This window comes from Lepidochelys olivacea (genome assembly GCF_965140295.1).
Source record: "Lepidochelys olivacea isolate rLepOli2 genome assembly, chromosome: 1".
Classification (NCBI taxonomy): domain Eukaryota; kingdom Metazoa; phylum Chordata; order Testudines; family Cheloniidae; genus Lepidochelys; species Lepidochelys olivacea.
In genome coordinates, this window is record NC_140411.1 from 345,917,516 (window position 1) to 345,938,819 (window position 21,304).

The 21,304-nt window shown below is 50.1% G+C and overlaps 1 protein-coding gene across 1 annotated transcript in view; it reads right to left on the minus strand.

Moving 5' to 3' along the window:
• Positions 1 to 21,304, minus strand: part of PLXNA4 (plexin A4) — a 577,512-nt gene that overhangs the window by 103,274 nt on the left and 452,934 nt on the right. The window contains exons 10-11 of the mRNA XM_084633028.1: positions 10,207 to 10,303; positions 6,671 to 6,861 (exon numbers count right to left, since the gene is read on the minus strand). Of these exons, the coding sequence (XP_084489154.1) occupies positions 6,671 to 6,861; positions 10,207 to 10,303 (288 nt within the window). The remainder of the gene's footprint in view (positions 1 to 6,670; positions 6,862 to 10,206; positions 10,304 to 21,304) is intronic.

The following is a 21,304-nucleotide window of genomic DNA, read 5'->3' on the forward strand; positions in this document are numbered from 1 at the left end:
ATGTGTTGCACGTGTCCATTCCACTCGAGGTGCCTACATGCCCCAAGCACAGTTGCTGGAATTTTTTTCCCTCAGCAGCACCCATTGAGGTGGCTTGAAGGCCCTCTGCTGCCGTAGACCGCTAGCACCAGTGTAAAGTGTCCAACTGCCCCCACAGCTCCTTCAGGTCCTTCTTTCCAGAAAGCTCCGATGTAGAGGGGGCAGGAGGGTGGGTTGTGGAGTGGACATGTGCAGCACTTCTTGAAGAACAACAGTTACGGAAGGTCAGTAACCATTTTTTCCTCTTCGCATGATTGCACATGTGCATAATACTCTAGGTGAGACCCAAGCAGTTGAATAGGCGGAAGGATCGGAGTTAATGAGCGCACAGACTGCAGGAGAGCTCAACGGTACAGCTCGACCAAATCTGGCATCATCTCTGGAATGCTGAGGGTTGGCGTAATGGGAGGAGAACATGGGCACTGGTGACCAGGTTGCTGCTTTACAAATATCCTGAATCGTTCAGTACCAGGGTTGGTACTGGAGTCCAGACCGGGTGCTGCCTGATGGGACAGTGACACCCTTCTTTCCAAGTGTCCGAGTAGCAGCCGTGTTAGTCTGTATTTGCAAAAAGAAAAGGAGGACTTGTGGCACCTTAGAGACTAACCAATTTATTTGAGCATAAGCTTTCGTGAGCTACAGCTCACCTAATATGAGCACCTGGAAAATGCCCTGGAAACTGTGGGAAACCCCCACAAGTTCCAAAACGGCCACTGGACCAGGGTAGGTCCCCAGTGACCTCCTGACCAACCACTAAGTGTTACTCCTATGCTTGGGTCCATGGAAGGGTGGAAATGCCTGGAGGAGTAGTGAGAGCAACTCCTCAGATGGGAGGAGTAGGACCTGATCTCCCACTTGGAAGAGGATGAGTCTCTGTCCAGCGACCACGGGAGTGCTGTTCCCACCGGTGCCAGAGATCGATGCCATGGTGGAGAGATCCGCTCCACGGCAAGCATAGCTGGTTTCCCTTTTGACAGTACCAAAGGGTGTGGTACTGAATGTTGAAAGGACCCAGAAGGTTCACTCCTCTGCGCCGGTACTGCTAACGCTGAGTCCTGTAAAGCTGGTGCTACTGGTACTGACAGCGAGAGAAGGTCCCTGACAGCGGCAAATGCCTCTGGTGTGGTAGGCACTGAGACAGCATTGGTGCTGTGCGCTGCTGCAAATAGGGAACGCTCTTCTGGGACTGAACTTAACGGTGTGAACTTCTGCGGTATCGAGGCAGAGGAATGCTTTGGCTTAGATCACACTCCGCTCTGATCCCCATGCCTGGCTGTCTTCAGTGCCGGGGATCATCCCCTTTTGGGAGGCCATTTCTTATGCCTTTTTCTAGGCACTGGGAATAGCGATCGGTGCTGGAACTCCATCCAATAGGAGGAGCACTCCTTCCCGACGTCAAGGCACTCGGTGCTGAGTCTGACTGGCCTGGCTCAGATCAGGGGTCACAGTTGCACTTCCAGGGCTCATCCCTCACATCACTCCTGTGCTCATGAAAACTAGAGATGGGCCGGAAACAAAAGCTCAGATCCCAGCACCCCAGAAGCTTGGGGAGGTTGGGTCTGGGTGCAAACTTTGCCACCGTTGCGCCCCTCTGGGATCAAACAGTAGGGTTTTCAAAAGCACTCCGCGTTGGTCTAACTCCACTCCCAATGATGTCAGAGGGAGTTTTACCAGCTGACTGCAGTGAAAGCCAGGTGAGGCCAACACAGAGCTTTAGAAAACCCCATTCACACTTGTGCAACTTTGACCACTTAAAGATGTAGGCCTGGCTCGCCATGAGTAATTAAACAGGGGGGAGGCCTCATTTCTTAGAAGACCGGATTAAGGAGGCTACCAGATCAGCAAGCTGAAAATGGAACATTTGTGCTATATGGAAACTAAAAGACAGAATGCCTGAGCAAGCTAAGAGAAGAGGGGAGACACCCCGGGAACGAATTACTAAGAGCAAGCTAACAAGGGGCAAGAGAAGTCAGGGGTGTAAAGATGAAGTAAAGAGTAAAGTCGAACATGGACAGCGCATGGACAGAGCACTCTCTGTACGGATTAGTTCCTGCAAAGTAACCTAGCCAATCCCAAAACACGGGGAGCAATGTATAGTGAATGTAATGTGAGGTGTAAAGTTATATAAAGGAAGGGGGCTGCTGTGTAACTTTGGATGTGTAGTATGCCCTGTATCCAGGCCCTATGCTTGAGCCTGATCAACTCAAGTGTAGTTTGATTGTATGGCAATAAAGAAACCTCAGTGACGAGTTCAGAGTTGAGCTGAGCTCTTGAGAACTGAGTGGATAAGGTCTCAGAGAAAACTGAGTGGAGAAGATCTGAGAAGCCACCCCAACAAACTCCTGAGTGGATAAGGTCTCAGAGGCTACCCCAACAAAAGACTTGATCCAAAACCCATTGAAATTGATAGAAAGATTCCCAATAATTTCAATGGGCTTTGGATCAGGCCCTAAAACATGCTGCCCAGGTATTCACTCAGCTCCCTGTGGGGCAGTGTTCTAGCCTGCAGACCACACACACACACACAGACACAGGAGAGCGTGTTATTGCTTGAGTCTAGATTCAGAGAAAAGAGAGAAGAACTGGCCACACGTTTCCATCCTCGAGTCAAACAAATGGAACAAGGACTGTCAGTTTCAGTCTGGGGAGCACAGGAAAGGTGAATGAAAACTGCCAAAACCCCTGGGCATCGCCATAAATATATCCAGCCAGGAGACCCCCCGTGTCACAATTTACACCTGCTGCTAACGACAGCCTAATGCTACAGCTCCCACTTGTCATTCTTAAAGAGCAATTTTATAGTCCTTTAATTTCATTGACTGGCAATATAAATGCAGGAGCCAGTAAATAACCAGGGAGCTTTTGTGTTGTTGTGTGTGTGTATTTTTAATTTTCATCCGCTCTACTCCTCGTGGATATTTTCTTGGCTCCCTGCCAGAACGAGAATGCTCTCATCAACTGCTCCAGACATACCATTAGCTGCAATATATATCCAGCCACTTGAGATTACTTCCATGCTAATGGCTAAGAAAAAGACTTTCCAAGAGCTACTTATGAGCATGCCAGACAATCAGAATATTTCATGAGCGAATAGAGCGATGATCTGAAGGAACTGTGGGGCTGTCGTGGCCTGGAGGAAATGCCATCAGAAACAGCAATACGCCTCCCTGCTGCATCTGAAGGATGGAGCATGGATGCTTTACCGCCTGTTGCACAAGCACAATAGGCCTAGGGGGGAAGCCTGGCGCAAAAAAAGGGGGTTGATTCTCGGACCTGTCAACCGCAAGATATGGGCTTGATGGCAGGACTGTGGGGTGGAGTTCTCTGGTCTGTATTATGCAGTAAATCAGAGTAGAGGATCGTAATAGTCCCGTCCAGCCTTAAAGTCTCTGGATCTATGAGAAAGTTCTGGACCCTTGGCGGGATCTGGAAAAAATAACTTTGGAACTAGTTTTCAACTCTCCCCCCACCCTTTAAGTTTCAAGTGCTCTGCGTGAAAGTTTTCAGAAGTAGCCACTAATTCTGGGTGCCCAGCTTGAGATGCATTGGCCTGGTGCTCTGAGCTGGCTGAAGACAATAAGAGCTGTGGGTGCCAGGACCTCTGAAAAATCAGGTACCTGGAAATGCAAACACCCAGAATCACAGGGGTGCTTTGGAGAAGGCTGGGCTGTTTGTTTGGGATGGACGAGGATGTGCTGAACACAGAGAGAGGCTCCGCTCACGGAAGTTAGGACCCCAGTGGAACTATAAAGGATCAGGATTCCCACCAGGCTTTGTTCTCAGGAGACTTCCAGCCTTAGACCACACATTCAGACAGACTTTGGCTATGGAGTCTGTACCTTTGGATTCTGAACAGAACGGGCAGAACCTTTGGAGATTTGCCTATCACCAGCTGAGATCCCTGGACCCTGAGAAAAGACACCCGCTGGCAAACCCTACCTTTTATTATTTGCAAAATAACGCATTAGCCATGGTGCGGACTGGCTCACCCCAGTCCTTTTTCATCCCAACAGGCCAGATTGCCTACTTCGTCCTGCTTTGACCCAGGCATAGAACCTTTGTCCTCCGGGGGCTGTCCTTCGTCCTCCCTCGACCCTGCAGAAACTGCTGCCCGCATACCATCCCCGAAGCCCAAGAAGAATGCTCATGTAAGTGTTCTTTGGAGCTGGAGACAGTGGCTAGTCTGGGGGAGGGGGAGGGTCTTCTCCTTGATGGACGGGTCTCCACGGATCTCCCAATAGCTGCAGATTTAGGGGGTCAGTTACCTAGGAAGGAGAGCCAAGCCCTTCCCCAGTGGACAGTTTGGTAGACCTCTGGGAATACCCCCTGCTTGTGTTCTGTGCCACCTAGCAGATGATATGGGACTGTATATTCAAGGATCAGTTCACCTCCCACCGCAACCCAGCCACGTCTGGGGTGGAAGGGGCAGCAGCACCACACCAGGGTTCATTTTTAACCCTTGCATTGCTGCAAACAGCTGGGCAGGCACCGAGCACCAAGCATAGCACGGGGTCACAGGCGCTTTTGTTTTTTCTGGTGGGTGCCCCGCTCTCCCTCTGCCTCTCCCGCCCTTTGCTCCGCCCCTTCTGCCAATGCCCCGCCCTTGTTCTGCCTCTCCCGCCCCTTGTTCTGCCCCCTCCACCGAGGCTCCCTGCCCGTCTGTCGCTCTCCACCAGCCACCAAACAGCTGATCGGCGGGGCCCAGTGGAACAGCCGTGACGGGCGTGTGCTGAGCACCCCCTATTTTTTTCCTGTGTGGGCTTGAGCCCCGGAGCCCCCAGGGAGTCGGCGCCTATGCACTGGATTCTCAGTGGGGCAGTCGTGTTCTTTTATCAGGTCCTGACTCCCAACGGTGCTGTTTCTCATCTGTCTCTCTCCCACTCAGACGTCTCCATCTCTCTAGTCATAACACCTCCCTATGCACTTCTGGATGAGTTACTCCAGATCTTACATCCCTAGCACCAGCAGGGAGGAGAGGAATCTCTCTATCTACCTAGGGAATTATATGGCCCCCATCATTAGTGTTGAGATCTGTCTTAACAACCTGGTGACTATGATGGCTCTCATCACCATGGTATCTGAGCACCTCCCAGGAGATAATAACCAAATCCACACGAGACAGAGATCTCGTTTTCCTCTCTCCTACCTCACTTTGTCTCCCCCTGCATTTCCCTCTCTAGTTTTCTTCTCTCTCCTCCCATCTCTCCTACTGCCCCTCTCACTTTCTTTCTCCCTTCACCTCTTTCTCCTTGAACAATGCAGATGGTAGGAAAGCTCACAGAAAAGCACCCCATGTTTCATTGAGGAGGCATTCCTCCTGACAGCAGCCTTGTTCTCCCTTTGCCAGTGACTGACACACCTCCGAGTTCTCTTGTTCTGGCCAGACCTGTGTACTCTGGGAGGTTTTTTTTCCCATCTCATTCCTCTGAAGTATCAGGGATGGTGGCAGCAGGAGATGGGATGGGGTGCGCCAGGGCTCTGAGGTGGCACCAAGCATACTCTCTTGTTTGGCTGGACTGGTTCTTGCTCACATGCTCAGGGTCACCACATGTGGGGTCATGAAGGAATTTTCCCCCAGAGCAGATTGGCAGTGAGCTTGGGGATCTTTCCCCTTCCCCTACAACATGTGGGTGTGGGTCACTTGTCAGGATTCTCTGGGTATATCTCACTTAAACATTTCTTGAGCACTGGTTTTTCCTCAGTCCTTCCTATGCACTGCCTATGGCAGAGAACAGTCTAGTCTCTTGTGGGCCGTGACACTTCGGTCTCATTTTGGTTGTTGGGTTTCATGTGCGAGTGCTGGGTGGTGGCGGTGGCCTGTGGTATACAGGAGGTCAGGCTGGATGAACTGGTGGTCATAGAAGCATAGAATCGTAGGGCTGGGAGGGACCTCGAGAAGTCTTCTAATCCAGTCCCCTGCATTCATGGCAGGACAAAGTATTATCTAGATCATCCCTGGCAGGTGTTTGTCTAACCTGCTCTTAAAAATCTCCAGCCATGGAGATTCCATCCATCTGGCCTTAAACTACACAATTCTGTAATTATCCCACTCATGTGAAGGCCTGAATGCTGGAAGGCCCGTGTTCTCCAGGGCCATGGTGCCTCTGACGGGGCTTCCCACCCATAAACAATCAGGTGGTGTAAATGGGTGTCATTCTGTTGAAGTCAATGGAGTCCTGCCGGTTTACACCAGCTGGGCCTCAGATCTTAGCATAATCTAGGCAGTGGCTCTGTCTGCTTTGTGCAGCTGGTGTCAAGAAGCATTAGTGGCAGCCCGCACTCTCACTTCACTTCACACCCACAAAGTGCTCCGGAGACTGTGGAGTTGGCAGGATGCCCGGGATCAGAGCAGGGATTCAGCAGCCAGTTCCGGGGCAGGGGGGACTGTGTCATCCCGGCTGGGCTGCTGACAGGGAAGGCACCAGGGGCTCCTCCTTGAGACATGTCGAGACTGACCTCCCATCGCGAAAGGTAGTGGGGACTCTGCTTGAACTGACAGAGCTTAGCCCTGGCGCAGTTCCAACGCTGAGCCAGAGACAAAGCAGAGAAATCAACCAACACAAGAGAGATGGGCTCTTCAAACTGGTGACCTGACACTAACGAGCCCAGGAGCATGCGGAGAACTACTTACGTCGGTGATCCGGGGATTGGTGCATTTGCCCTTGGTCCCGGACAGTTCCAGCCACTGGTTCTCCTGGACGGGGCAGTGGTGCTTCAGCGTGCACTGGTTCTGTCCCTCGCACCAGCCGCACTCGAAGTCTGGGTCAGCCTTCAGGCACAGGCCGCAGCTGTCCCGCATGGCCCCACACTTGTACAGGTGCACTGTAGGGACAGCAAAGGAGAGATCCTAAGGGGTGTACACACCACGGAGGGAGGGGGAGTCTGGACGGAGGGATGAGAGGCATAACTAGGAGCAGCGGATGGGAAATGAACATAGGGAAACATAGGCTAAATAGAAGTTATTCTGTATGCTAAATCCAATACCATATTAGATGTGGGGGGAGAGTCTCCCAAGGGGAACAAAGAATGGAAGCTCAGTTGCTAGTCCTAGGTTGGGCAAAGAGCAGGAATCTCACAAAATTTAGGTGCATCAGAGCCAGGAGGAAGAATGCTCTAGGGGTCAAGGCACTGGCTGGGGAATCAGGAGACATAGGCTCAGTTCCCACCTCTGCCACCAACGCCCTGTGGACCTTTGGCAAGTCACTTAGTCTGTCTCAGTCTTAATTCTCCATCTGTAAAATGGGGATAATAATCCAGCTTCTATCCCACTTTTTATCTGTCTTGTCTATTTGGATTGTGCCCCTTTGGGGGCAGGGGCTGTCTCCATGTGTATGCACAGGCAATGGGGATCTTCGCTGGGGCCTTTAGGTGCTATCATAGTACAAATAAATAAATAATGATAATTAATAACAACAGATGCAGAATTTCTGAATTTGGTTTGAATCCAGAATTGAAAATGAGCATTCCCCCTCCTTCCTCCACCTCAGGAAATGTGGGAGTTGAGGGACTAACTTTGGTTCCTCTCTAATACAAATGCCAAGGATTAAAACTCATCTTTGATTTTTGGTATAATAATATGATATTATGAGGACGTGAAAGCATTTTCCATATTGCAACTAACTAGCCTTGATAACTAAAGCTACACAGAGAACTGATTTTTTGGTTCACTGGCAATTCAGGGGCTGGGGGGGGAATTAAAAATGGTTTTGTGTCAAACCCAAAAGTCATCTCCAAGAATCCCTCACTAACCCCAGACCACGGTCCATTCTCAGCAGAGCCTGCCCATGGAATGGAGTAGTAGGGTGGTTTGGTGACAGGCCTCAGATCTCAGCATAATCTAGGCACTGGCTCTGTCTGTGCCCATCTGGGACTTGGCTGGGCCAATCAAACCCCATGGTCATTGGTGACTTCAGCCAAAATCTGGAAAGGCCAGTGTTTAACAACCGCATTGCATTACTGAGTGCACTGGCCTAATGGAGTTTGTCGTGGGCCCCCTGGGGTGGGATTGGCTCTCGTTCTTGGAGTCACAGTCAGTCTGTCTGTCTGTTAGACTTCACCCAATGAGCCTATGGGCTATGCTAAATGTGTTGAGTCGCGTCTCATGGAAACCAGATAATCCAGTGACGCTGAGCAGAGAGCATCCTCACAGGGTGGTATGATTTGTACAGCACCTAGCGCATGCTGAGCATGGCTTACGCAGGTCCTTGTCACTCGGAGCTTGTAGTCTCCATATGGGACAGTCTGTGGCAAGCCCTTTTGCTCTCTGCAGACGGCAGCACGGTCCCAGGCTCACAGCAAGCTGTGGCAGGGGAAGTGCTTTTAGAACAGCTGATGAGAAGGGCTGGGTTTTTCCCACTGAAAATTACACTGTTAACTCAGACATTCGTGCGCCAGTGATGGAAAACCCCTTTGATGCCCCCCACACAGTCAATAGCCATTCATGCCCATTACACTCCATGCCACTGAGTTTCAAAAGAGAGCAAGTCAAGAGAAGGGACAGGGTGGCTTAGGGGATCAGTAATAGGCTTCGGGGCCTTTTGCCTCTAGTCTGAGGATTCAAACCCAGTCTAGGTCGGTGGTGACCAACAATGGTGACTATCTGACAGCTGCTCTGGGGCCACTAGGCTAGAGGTCTCAGTCCGAGAAATAGTAGACAACTGTGGACATCACAGATGGCCTTCCCTCCTAGCAGCGTCATCAGAGAGGCCCTGGACGGAGTGGACAACGGACTCCCTTCTCATCCCTAGAAAGGAAGGACTGAGGTACAGAGAAGGGAGCAGGCTGAGGGAAGCTTGCCCTGCCCCTGTCCTTCTCCTAGGGATGTACAGAGGTCGTCACTCACCAGGGACTCTCAATGATTAGTGGAGCACCCAGATCCTTTGCTATTTCCTCCCTTGTGCATTGAACCTGACTCCCGCAGAGCAAGCCAGGCAGCCCTGCAGTTGCATGGGAAGAGGCTGCTCGGTCTGCTTGGATCCTGGTGAGAGCAGTGCTGATGTGCTCAGCCACCAAGCTGCCAGCGGAGAGGCGGGCCATGGCACATTGTCTGAACAAGCCGATGAGCAATTTAGAAGAAGTTGTCACCTGTCACTAACTATCAGCCACCGCATCCCTGACAATGTGCAGGCAGGAAAACAGCTGCACAGGGGATCCAGCGGAGGGACAGAGATCATGGAGGTGGGTGCAGGGAGAAGAAGAGGGAACAGGGGTGCATCCTGTGGGGGAGAGGGTGTATTGCCCTCCTGTCGCTCTCCAATCCCCACTTCCACAGAGCAGCATGGCAGGTTCTGGAGAGAACCACGTCCAAAACCCCCCAGCCAGAGGGAGGGCCTCAGGATGATGTAGGGAAAGTAAAGTGGGAAGATGCAGAGCTGAGGAGGCGGGAAGAAGTAGGACAGAGGAGAAGTGAGTGAGGGGAGAAGCAGGGGGACAGAAAAGTGGATGGGAGGGGGAAAGGAAAACCTCTAAGGGACGCGATGGAAGGCGAGAGAGGATCTGAGAAGAGAGGGAGCCCAGGGCCACTGGGTAACTGAGGGCAAGGGGCAGGAGGGAAGAAGAGGCTGGGGAAGAAATGGAAAATCCAGCTGCAGTGAAACTCTGGACTAATATGCTTGTCTCTGGGATGTGGCTGAATGGGTGATAGCTCCCCAGCGAGAGTCAGATCAGCCCCTGGCCATCTGCTGCAATTAACTGGAGCCAGGCTCTCTGGCCAGGAGTGGGTCTCAGTCCTTTTCCATTATCACTTCACTTCATTCAACCTTTCCTCACTGGCACGCTGCCCCCTCCCTCCCTGTTCATTACCACATTGCATCTGAATCAAGTCCAGAGACGAGCTGTGGGTGCATTAACTTGAAGAGCCTTATTGAAAGGGAGGTGAAGGGGAGAGAAGGAAGGGGGGGGGGAATAGGGAGGGACACAAGAGGAGACAGGGAGAGGGGAAGAGGAAACAGAAGGTGGAGAGCGTGGGAGGGAGAGTGGGGAGGGGAGTCCCACTTCTCAGGTGCTCCGAGAAAAAACAGAGCACAGAAATTAGTAATTTGTGGAGTGCACAGAACAACCATGAGTAGATTGTGCAGATAAACGGTGGCTGCTTTGTTAAGTGTGTGGAGTGATGTGGTCTGTTGCTAAGGTTACCGCTTCCAAGGACAAGTTGAAATAATTCTTTACCTTTGTTCTGCGCTGGGTTGTCAATGTTGAAAAACCCATTCCACACGACTGTCAGCTCCACCGGCAGGCTGTTAATCTCCATCCCTTCATATGAATACTAAAAACAGGAGAGAAAAAACAAAACAACATCAGGCCCAACGCGGGGGCAGCCCCCACCACAAGCCCCGGACACTGGAAATGGCACCTTCACTTTCGCTCTCCACACACCACTGACTGCAGGGACTCCCACTGCTGAGCTCTCAGAGGGATGGTGACCGGCCATTCTCAGTGCAGGGAACTTCTCTCTCTCTCTCAATGTCTGATGTCCCTCAGGTGCTAGCAGTTATGGGAACGCCCTAGGAGTTAGGTGGATCTCTTAGGTGTGGCTTTCTGATTTTGCATGTATCTCTGAGGTGTGCTTTATAGGTGTTGGATTTATCTCTGAGGTGTACCGTATAGCTGTTGGGTGTATTTGCTGTTGAGTGCATCTCTGAGGTTTGGTGTGCTTTCTTGTTGTTGCATATATCTTTGGGGTGTCCCATCCAGTTATTGGATGTATCTCTGAGGTATTGGGTATATCTCTGAGGTGCATCTGCATGGGGTTTGGTGCTGAAATCAGCATAATCCCACAAAAATTAACCATATATCAGCTGGAGAAGACTTATTCCCTTACAGCATCACAATCATTAGAACAGATTCAGACAATTATAGGCAGATCAGAAAGACCAGCCTAACAACCAAGCACTCGTTTTACTGTATTTTACAGAACTGCCTGCTGGGCCACATCACTGGCATCTTACGTTTGCATGGCATCTTCCACCTCAAAGAGACAGAAAATATTTTACAAGCTGGGTGTAAAATGCAGCTACCTCTGGGGTGGAAGGTGGCAGCCGTTTAACAGTGCAGAGCAACACTACACAGCAGATCACAATAGGATGTGAAGAATGCTGTACTGAGCTGACACTGGAAGCGGGATTTTAAGCAGACTACGGTTACCAGGACTGGAAGTCCGCTAGGCCACCAAGGCTAACATCCCTACTCTTGAGATAAGGCTCATAGGATTTTTAATGGACACAAGTGGTGAGAATATTATTTCCTATCTCATTTAAAAGACCACACCTCAGTGCCCCTTGACCACATGCTGTGTGATTGCTGTCCTGTTTATTCAGAAGGAAAACCACTAGTGACTGAGTCACCAAGGCCACAGTGCATAGCACCCTATGCTTCCCCACGGAGCTCCTCTCCCATCACCAGACTGCGGCAGCCCACCTGGAGCAAGGCAATCTGTGTAGAGAGCATGGTGTCAGTTCTTTCCTTGTTAATTAAAGTTAAACTCAAACTTTGTCCGGGGGTGCCTTGAAACTTGTAAACAAACCTAAAGTAATGGCTTGGTCACAGGGCTTAAATGAAGTCCTGATCCTACCCAGGGCTCTGAGACAGGAGTAAGGAGCTCCGCTCCTGACCCAGCTATGCCCAGCACTCCCCTGGGAAAAAGCAGGCAAGCCTTCTTAACTGGCCTGCTGGCTCCTGATTGGTTACTGTCCCTTCCTAGCTCTTCTAGGCACTGAAGGGCTAAATTTTGTGGTGCCCAGGCCTGAGTAGGTTTTCCTAGGCAGAGGTGTGTCAGGGCACTGATGACTCTAGAGATCCCGTCACATGGACCCACTTCTAATTAGCTGCTGAGAACTACAATTACAGGCCAAGGCACGTAGCCCAGATCCTCACGTATCTAGGTGCCTAACTCCCTGTGATTACTTGTGGCTATTCTTGAATCTCTGTAGTGCTGGTCCCTGGGCCTCCCCCTTTGGGTCCATGCTGCACTACTTTGTTGCTCCCACCGTTAAGGACTAGCCTGGTGCTGTGCCTTCCCATACTGGCAGGTAGCGGGTTATCACACTCTTGGCCAGGCGTTGCAAGAAACTTTTACTGCTTTTGAGGGAGGCCTGTGAAGCAGAACCTGATGGTCAAACTGGGCTGAGCAGCAGCTTCCATGACTATGATGGTTCCAAAGCCTACTCTTAAGAGGAGGACAAGCTACTTTCAGGGATGAGAAAAGGGATTAAGAGCAGATCAGAACCTTCAACCCAAACACAGTTGGGAACGTTTCCTGAGGTTTGAGTCACATTTACTCCTTTCTCCCCTCAACCGTTATTTTATGCTGCTTCTTGCACTTCCTGCAAGATAGGAAGCAGAACTGCTGACAACCCACAAAGCACGGTGGTTTCCATGGAGATGGATCTTGGGGCGATTATTCCAAAGTTTTGCTCAGTCCACACTTGGGCCAAACTCCCACTTGACGTCAATCGAGTTTGTCTAGGTACAGACTGAACACAAAGTTAGTCAGGCCCCAGGATTTGGCACAGGGTATTTCTGGCCCAGTCCAAAGCACGGGAAAGGTGTGGAGACCCCACAAGACCACCCCCTCGCAGGAGATTCCCAGCCTGACTTCCAGACCAAAAGCCTGTGCGGAAGCAGGGCTCTGAACCTTTCGCAGGTGGGTTCACCCAGACTACTAACGGTCGTGTAAAAGGTCTGATGATTTCTGCCCATTACAGCAGAGTTAGTGCTAGTTACATGGTAATTTCTTTCTGAGCAAGCTGAACGCAATTAGCCTGTAATCTGCAGAAACCTGTGATTACGATTTAGTTGCGAAGTATTTATGGGTAAGGGTTGTATGGTTACCATGGAGGTAAATAGCGCTCCCAGGGTAGCAGTGCTCTGTACTGTATAGCTGCACCCGCCAATCTGCTCCGTATTAGCATTTTTATGACACTTCTCCGTGTCACTTGGAATAAATGGTGGGATAATGCAAAACAGCCTCTCCTCCAAACACTGATTTTCCACAGCGCACCCTTTCACCACAGCAAGGTCAGAACAGCCTGAGTGGCAGGACTGCTGGACAGGGAAACTGAGGAGTGGATTCTCTGCACTTCTGTAGCATCTGCAGATCTCAAAGCACTTTACAAGCACCAGTTAATTAAAGCTGGCAACACCCTGTTGGACAGGTAGCTGCTAACATCCCCATTTTACAGAGAACACTTAGGCACAGAGAGGTCAATGATTTGCCCCCGCTTGAATCAATGCCTTCTGTCCACATCGCTGCGCGGGGAGGTGCCCAGCCAGCTTCCAAAAGGAGCCTTCATCTTTACGAGACAGTGAAATGTGTCAATTTGTTCGGACTAAACCCTGAGCCTGCTGCTCTGTCTGAGGCTGCCTTTGCAGACACAATTGCCTGATGACAGAAAAGGACTTGCACCAGACTAATGAAGCCAGTCAGAGGGAGGGGAGGCTTATGCCTCAAGCCGCGTAGGCTGAAAGTGTATTGTTCACTGCACCGGATGGTTCTAGGGAGGCAGAACTGTCCTCTGCTGCTCCCTCAGGCCAATGAGACGCCAGCTGGAGCTTCATCAGCTGCCGCCGCTCCATTGTGAAACACACACCTCTGTCAGGGCCGGTCACTGTGAATGATCAGAAGCCTTCCTGGGCCATATAGCACCAGGGGGCACTTTTAAACACAGGTATAGTCACATGAGTGACGAACAACATGCACCTTCTGCCTCAACAGATCATCTCCCTGTGCGTGCTGGGAGTTAGCCCTGCAGAACCAGGACAGTAGGGAACAACCAGATGGATCCCATCCTGTCTCACCTGGAGCCTTCCATCCACTGAGGATGTCAGTGCCAGCAGCAGGAAGCCAGCTGGCTTTTTAGATCTTGGGCTGTCTGCAGCACTGGAAGTTGCAGTGGGGGCAGGGTTGGACGGCATTTTTAATTTGTTAACTAAGCAGAGTTGATCTGCAACTGGAATGTGCTCAGAAGGAATAAACAATGGGATTCACAGATCTCTCTTGGCAACACTCCTTTGACTCTGCCAGTCTGCAACAGCTGAGGATCTGAGCCCACGATTGCTAATCTTACTGTCACTGTCCTGTGTTTGAAGTCTGTTCTCGAGGGGGTATATACCTTTTGGGACAAAGCAATTAATAGAGCAAAACAAAAACCACAACACTCTCGGTCCTGCTTTACTGGTTTGACTAGGAGTCACAAGCTCATTGAGGCCCCAGTCCAAAGCTCACTGGAGTCACTGGGAGTCCTTCCATTGGCCCTAAGAACATGCATCGAGTATGCTGGAGGGTAGAGAGAAGGGCCTTTCAGGCTCTGGGATCTGTGGTGGAGAGGAAAGATTCCTGTGGTTAGGAAAACTCAGAGCATCAGGGTTTGTGTCTGTATACTCTTTAGTGCAGCTTTCCCCAGGGTATTACACAGGGTCAGTCCTTCCCTTGCTATGCACAGGTGACTCCCATTGACATTCATGCATGCTGCTGCACGCATGGAGCCCATGGAGCCCATCCTCTGCTAGATGGAGAACACCTGAAGAAGGCCCCTTGTAGGCCCAGGCATTTGTTGGAAGCAATCTGGTGGGCCAGTACGAAGGGGTTGTATTATCTGCAGGTAAGTGCCTGACAGAATCGGAGTTAGCACGGTGTTCCCAGCCGTTTTCCAGGCCTCTCTCACCTCCAGACACTATCACGGCCATGCCCTCTTCACGGGCACTTGGAGAGCGCAGCAGGTGCACGGTGCTACTGACTGCCCTCAGGGAATGTGTTACAACCACGCACCAGAGGCTGCACTGCCCTCCAGTTCATTTCCAGGTGCATTCCAAGCGCTGCCTCTCATTGACAAGGGTTTGACTCTGACTATCCCAGCGACCACCTCTTTCTTTGCGCACAGAGGTTCAGCAGTAGGCCCGGGCACCACTAATGTCCCCCTTGAGCCCAATTTGGCATGAGCCTGATGGTGGAGTTCAGCTGGCAGACACTGGATTGGTATACGTGGTGCATTCTCAGTGGAAGGCTCTGGAGTTTGCTCACAGCTCCCTGAGTCTGTCAACCTTCCATTTCCCAGGGACAATTTGCCCCTGTAAAATAGATAACAGTAGCTGTGGGCTGCCAAAATTAAGAGTGGATGCAAATCTCAGCCCTTCCACCTCTAACAACCGGAGTCACAACCACAGGTCGAATGTGGGTGCAGAATGACAAGCACAAATTGTAGAGGCTCAAATTGCACCTGCAAAAGAGAGGCTGCCCTTTCACAAATGTAGCTCAATGCTCACAAGCTGATGAAGGGCTGCCAGAGGAAGCCATTTGCAGAGCATAAGAAGTTTGATTGGTCCTACAAACTCCAGAAACTATATATATATTCTTTTCAGCATAGTAGCTGTGCTAGTCTGTATTCGCAAAAAGAAAAAGAGTACTTGTGGCACCGTAGAGACTAACAAATTTATTTGAGCATATGCATAAGAGCATAACTCTTTTTCTTTTTGCATATATATTCTTGAGTACCATCTACTGGCTCTTTATCTACTATTTACATATACACAGATAGAGAGCACCTCTGTGACATATACCAAACAGCTTCTGGCCACAGTCCCTCTACCTAGCTTAAATCCTTAAGCCACAAGGCACTCTAAGCAGAATGGCTGTTTGATGCAGGGATGGTTAAACTCTCTGATTATTGCTGTGTCTAGAGAGAGGCCAGGAGTAAAACAGTAAAATTAGGTCTACCGCTACATAACAGAACTTTACAAACATTAACTGTTTAATCCACAAAGCCCCTCTCATTTTCTAGATGTGGAAACCAAAGTGAAGAGACTTGCCCAAGGTTACACACACAAGCAGTGGCAGAGATGGGATGACAAATCAGGTGTTCCTGCTTCCTACCCTCAGACACCATTCACTAGCCCCCACTGCCTCTGTCGCTGAAATGCAAACAGAAAAACCACTCCAGCATTTGCAACTAGGAAAGAGTGTGCCACAAACCAAAGTTGTTATGTAGTTCACCAAACGCAGTACATAAGAACAGCCATGCTGGGTCAGACCGAAGGTCCATCTAGCCCAGTATCCTGTCTTCTGACAGTGGCCAGTGCCAGGTGCTTCAGAGGGAATGAACAGAACAGAGCGATTTATCAAGTGATCCAGCCCTGCCATTCAGTACCAGCTTCTGGCAGTCAGAGGTTTAGGAACACCCAGAGCATGGGGTTGCACCCTTGCCCATCTTGTCTAATAGCCATTGATGGACCCATCCTCCATGAACTTCTCTCATTCTTCTTTGAACCCACTTATACTTTTAGCCTTCACAACATCCCCGTCAATGCAGGTTGATTGTGCGTTGAGTGAAGAAGTCCTTCCTTTTGTTTGTTTTAAACCTGCTGCCTATTAATTTAATTGAATGACTCCTGGTTCTGGTGTTATGTGAAGGGGTAAATAACACTTCCTTGTTCATTTTCTCCACCCCAGGCGTGATTTTAAGGACCTCTAACCTCTAACCCGCCTTCATCGTCTCTTTTCTAAACTGAACAATCCCCGTCTTTTTACTCTCTCCTCTCATGGAAGCTGTACCATCCCCCTCATCATTTTTGTTGCCCTTCTTTATCTTTTCCAGGTCTAATAGATCTTTTTTTGAGATGGGGTGAGCAGAACTCCTCCATGCAGTAATCAAGGTGTGGGCATATCATGGATTTATATAGTGGCATTATGACTTTTTCATGAGATGCAACGTGGGGAGGTGTGTATATGGGGGGGAACAGGGCACAAATGGATCTTTAACAGGGTCCATATGTCACCCGTCTTGATTTAACATCTGTTTTCTGTGACGGCTTTACACATTCCTGTGTAAACCTAGACTGAGCCTGGAGCTATGAAACCTCAACAGATTCTGAGGGGATTTTATTACAAGTACCCTTAATTAAAAACCCAACATCAGTCTAGCAGACCTATGAGACTGCATATTTCCATAGAGCCAGGCACGTGCAATTATGGGAACCAAACACCCAGCTTGCACGGAGAAAGATCAAAGGTCAAGATCACAGGACAAATCCCAGCTGTGACCAGCTTCACACCAGCACACCAATGCCATGAGGCCAAAGCGTTTCATCACCTCTCCACCCAAGGCTTGGCCTCCACAGGGAGCAGGAAACATCCCCAGGGAGGCTTCGCTGTATCGCAGTTTTAGTACCTGCTCTTGTGTCCCCTGAGTACGGTAAGAAAGAGGGAGGGTGGTCGTGTGACAAAGGCTCTGGGCTGAGATTCAAGAAACCTGTGTGTGGCTCTGCCACAGACTACCTGTGTGACCTTGGGCAAGTCATTTAGCCTGTCTCTGCCTCAGTTCCCCACCCATAAATCAGGGCTGGTAACCTTTCTGTTCTCCCACCTTGGTCTGTCTGGTCTATGTAGATCCTAGCATCTAGCACAGTGGGGTCCTGATCTTGGCTGGGCCGTCTAGGTGCTACTTTAAAACACACAAATAATAATTATTAATTCTGAATGATTATATGTGTGAGTGTTCAACCATGCCCATCTTTGATTTACACATAAGAGAGCAGTTCTAATGTCTCCTACAAACAGGATCACGTCTCCCACTCTCTCTCTCTCTGTGCCACCCAGTCAAACACTCCTGAGCTCATTAAACTCAAACGCAATAAGTTCCCATCAAGGCAGCTCATCTTCACCCAGGGCGGCACTACATAGAGGTTTCAAGCACACAGTGCTGAGGCTCACGTGTGCAGGGGTAAGACGAGGAATAAGATGGAGCACTGGTAGGGAACTAACTGCCAAGGACCAGTCCATGAGGCTTGTGAGTGCTGGGGCCAGCCACGGGCAGAAGATCAAACAGAGTGCGCGTGTGTACATAGATCTTAGGAGTTAGTGATGGCAAAGACCTTTCTGGTCCACTGTCCATCTCTCACCCACCTGCCAGCTGCCTGTGCATGATGCTTGCTGAGAGCTTTGGCCAGTCTAGCTTCAGATGACTGCAAGCAGCGGGGCTCCCACTGCTTCCCACGGGGGAGACTGTTCTGCACGCTAACAGATCTCACCGTTACGGCCATTCTTCCTGATAAGTTTTTTTTTCAACACTCCTCCTAAACACACCTTGCTTTCCTTTCATCCCCTCACTCTTGGGTCAGCCTGGCTGCTGCACACAGAATAAGAAGTGCAATATGTAATGGCAGGCGGGGTCTGTCTGGGTGATAATTGCATGCCTTGGGTGATGTGATGGAGCGCGAGGCCCAGGCTGAGAGGCTCAAGCCACCTGACAAGAGCAATAATTGCCCTGAAATGCACTGCCTGGTGTGACTTATTGCAGTTATTAAATGCAATATTGCCATGAAGGCCAGAAACAAGGCAGAGCTGGACTCGGCATTCCAGTGCCAGAGGTGTGTACAGCATCACTGACAGCCACTCAGAGAGGCTGATCCCCTCCCAGTGGCCTCAGGACATTTCTTCATTGAAGTTGGAACTATTTAGAAAAACTTCTCTATTTAAAATGAGAGGGCCTGATTCTGATCTCAGCTACCCCAGTGTAAATCCAGAGTAACTCCACAAGGCCAGCAGAGTTAGGGCCTATTCTGATCTCAGCTACCCCAGTGTAAATCCAGAGTAACTCCACAAGGCCAGCAGAGTTAGGGCCCATTTCTGATCTCAGCTACTCCAGTGTAAATCCTAAGCAGCTCCCATGACTTCAAGAGAGTTACTCCCAATTTACACCAACATAACTGAGATCAGAAATTGGGCCTAGCATTTCTTTTTCTGTGTTGAAGAGCTAGTGGGGCTGGGTAAGGACAGGGCTTATTGGGGGAAATAAGGGGTTTGGCTAAAGCATGCCGCACCTTGGCTGTTCTGGACTGCTGACCCCACCTGTAGAGGGACTGTTGTAGCAGGGTGCAGGTTAGATCAATCCCTGGGCCTGCTCTAGCTTGTGCCTGGGACCATGCTGGTTCCCAGAAGGCAAGAGAACCTGGGAGGCACAAGGGTGGACTGAAACCACCTCTTTTGGTCCTGTGTTGAGATCAGCTTGGCTGGAATGGAGAATCTAGCAGCACCGGCACAGGCAGATCCATTCCCTGTCCTGAAGAGCTCAGTTCCCAGGGGCTGATGGCTATGTAAGGAAACCCATCAGCACAAAGGGACACCCAGGGGAACCCTCGTGGCAGTCCCAGCAAGGAAGCCAAGGCCTGAAAGGGCCATGCGGATGGAATGTCATTTTCACCTGGAGAGGGGTCGCTGTAGACACACTGAGGGGAGCATGTGGGGGAAGCTTGCCCTGCTGCTCCCCATGCAAGGTATCTCAAGCTGCCCCCCACTAAAATGGAGACACTCTAAGTCACTGGGCACATGTGAAAATCCTGAATTTCATCTCCGGTTCTGCCAATCCAGCACCGGATTCACTGTATCTATATCCAGACTGATACTGAACAATCTAATAGTGTCCCTGGGAATTCACGGCGTAGACTGGCTGGCTGCTTTCTCTCCCCACTACAGCTTTATGGCCAGCTATAAAGACCTTAACAGATCCCTATAATACTCCTCTTAACTTCCGGCTTTCACTCACATGAAAGGAAATGGAAGGTGTTTAATGGGCTCTTCATTTTTCAAACCACTAATTTCTGCAAAATCCTGAACTCAAGCGCTCACCAGTAATGGAAGCAGGGGGACAAATAGGGGCTTTGATGGGGAAATGCTCATTTGTAACTGATCATAAAATGCAGTTAACAGCCTATAATCTTCAACATGCTGTTTAATGCAACAGAATACGTAGTGTGGGATATTAACAGGCTCTGCCTGCGTTTGAGCACTGGAGCTGGGGTGAAGTGGCTGATGCCTGTAATTAGGCCTTTGAGTAATAAATTTCAAATAACAATAATAATGATAATACAGCAAAATCTATACATGAAATCATACTGCCTGGGCAACCTCCTGCCTTGAAAGACCCCTTCCACACTCACACACACTGCTGGAAAACCAGCTCCAGTAAGAAACCACTTTTGGCTCTTAGGATGGGTTTTCCTTCCATGATCCTCACATCCACTCTGTAAGGCAGGGCAGAGTTAGTAATCCTGGGTCACAAAAAGGAAGGAAATTTAGGCAAAGTGACTTGCCCAGACTCACACAGTAAGTCACTGGCAGGGTGAAGTTGTGATTCTAACCATTCCACACCACTTCTCACTCTGGGCCCTTTAACGCTCCCTGTTCTTTGTCTATCTGGGTTCTCATTTGGCCCCATCACAATGGTACTGACTGTGTTAATCTTGATTCTTTCCATTACTGTGCGAAATATGCTCCCTTTACAGCTGTTGCTTTGGATTTCAAGTTATGGCCCTTCTGAACAACTGTTTCATCTCTTTGGATTCTCCTGCAGGACAAACTGAGCATGTCAGGATGCTCATGACTAGTGAGGAGTAGGGGACGAGGAGTTAGGACTGAGTTCAAGTCTTGGCACTACCGTTACCTGCTGGGTGACCTTGAGCAAGGCCTGTCAACTGTCTGTGTCTCAGTTTCCCCATTTGCAAACTGGAGATGATGATCCCTCCCTGATAGGGGGTTGTGAGGCTCAATTAACTAATGTCTACAAAGCTCTTTGAGATAATTGGATAGAAGATACTGCAGAAGTGCTCTGGATTATAACACTAGGGTAATAACTTGGCATTGCGGTGAAATGGGAGGGGCTGGGAGACTTGGTAGGCTAGGACTGGAACCACAGGGGCAGATGCATGAGAGTTGAAGAGACCCGACAGAGCAGTGGACGGCACCCCAGCACTGCTACAGCAAGGGGCGCTGCAGATCAGGACTGAAGTGCATTCGCAGAGTGGCGTGCAGCACCCAGTACTGTAATGCCAAGGGGAGTAGAAGGACGGGATTGAAGTCCTGGAATTAGCTCTGTGTGAGGCCCCAGGACTCTAAAAGCAGCGCATATCATAGTTAACCTAGCTTTGATGTCGCACTTTTCAGCAACAGATCTCCAAGCACCTCACAACCTTTCATGGATTCCGCCTCACACCCCGCAGGGGAGCAGAGAAGTGCTATTAGCCCCCTGTTACAGGGGGAGAACTGAAGCAGAGAGGGTGGGCTTCACAAAGGTAGTCAGGGGCCACTGAAATCAATGGGAGATAGGAGCCTAACTACCTCTGGGAATCTGGGCCTAAGTGACTTGCCCTGGGCCACACAGGAAGCCTCTGGCAGAACAGAGAACGGAACCCAGGTCTCTTAAGTCTTCGGCTAAGGTCCGAATGACTAGACTGAGGTGCATCGGCAGGGCTGTGCGGGGAGCCCAGCACTGGAGTGGCA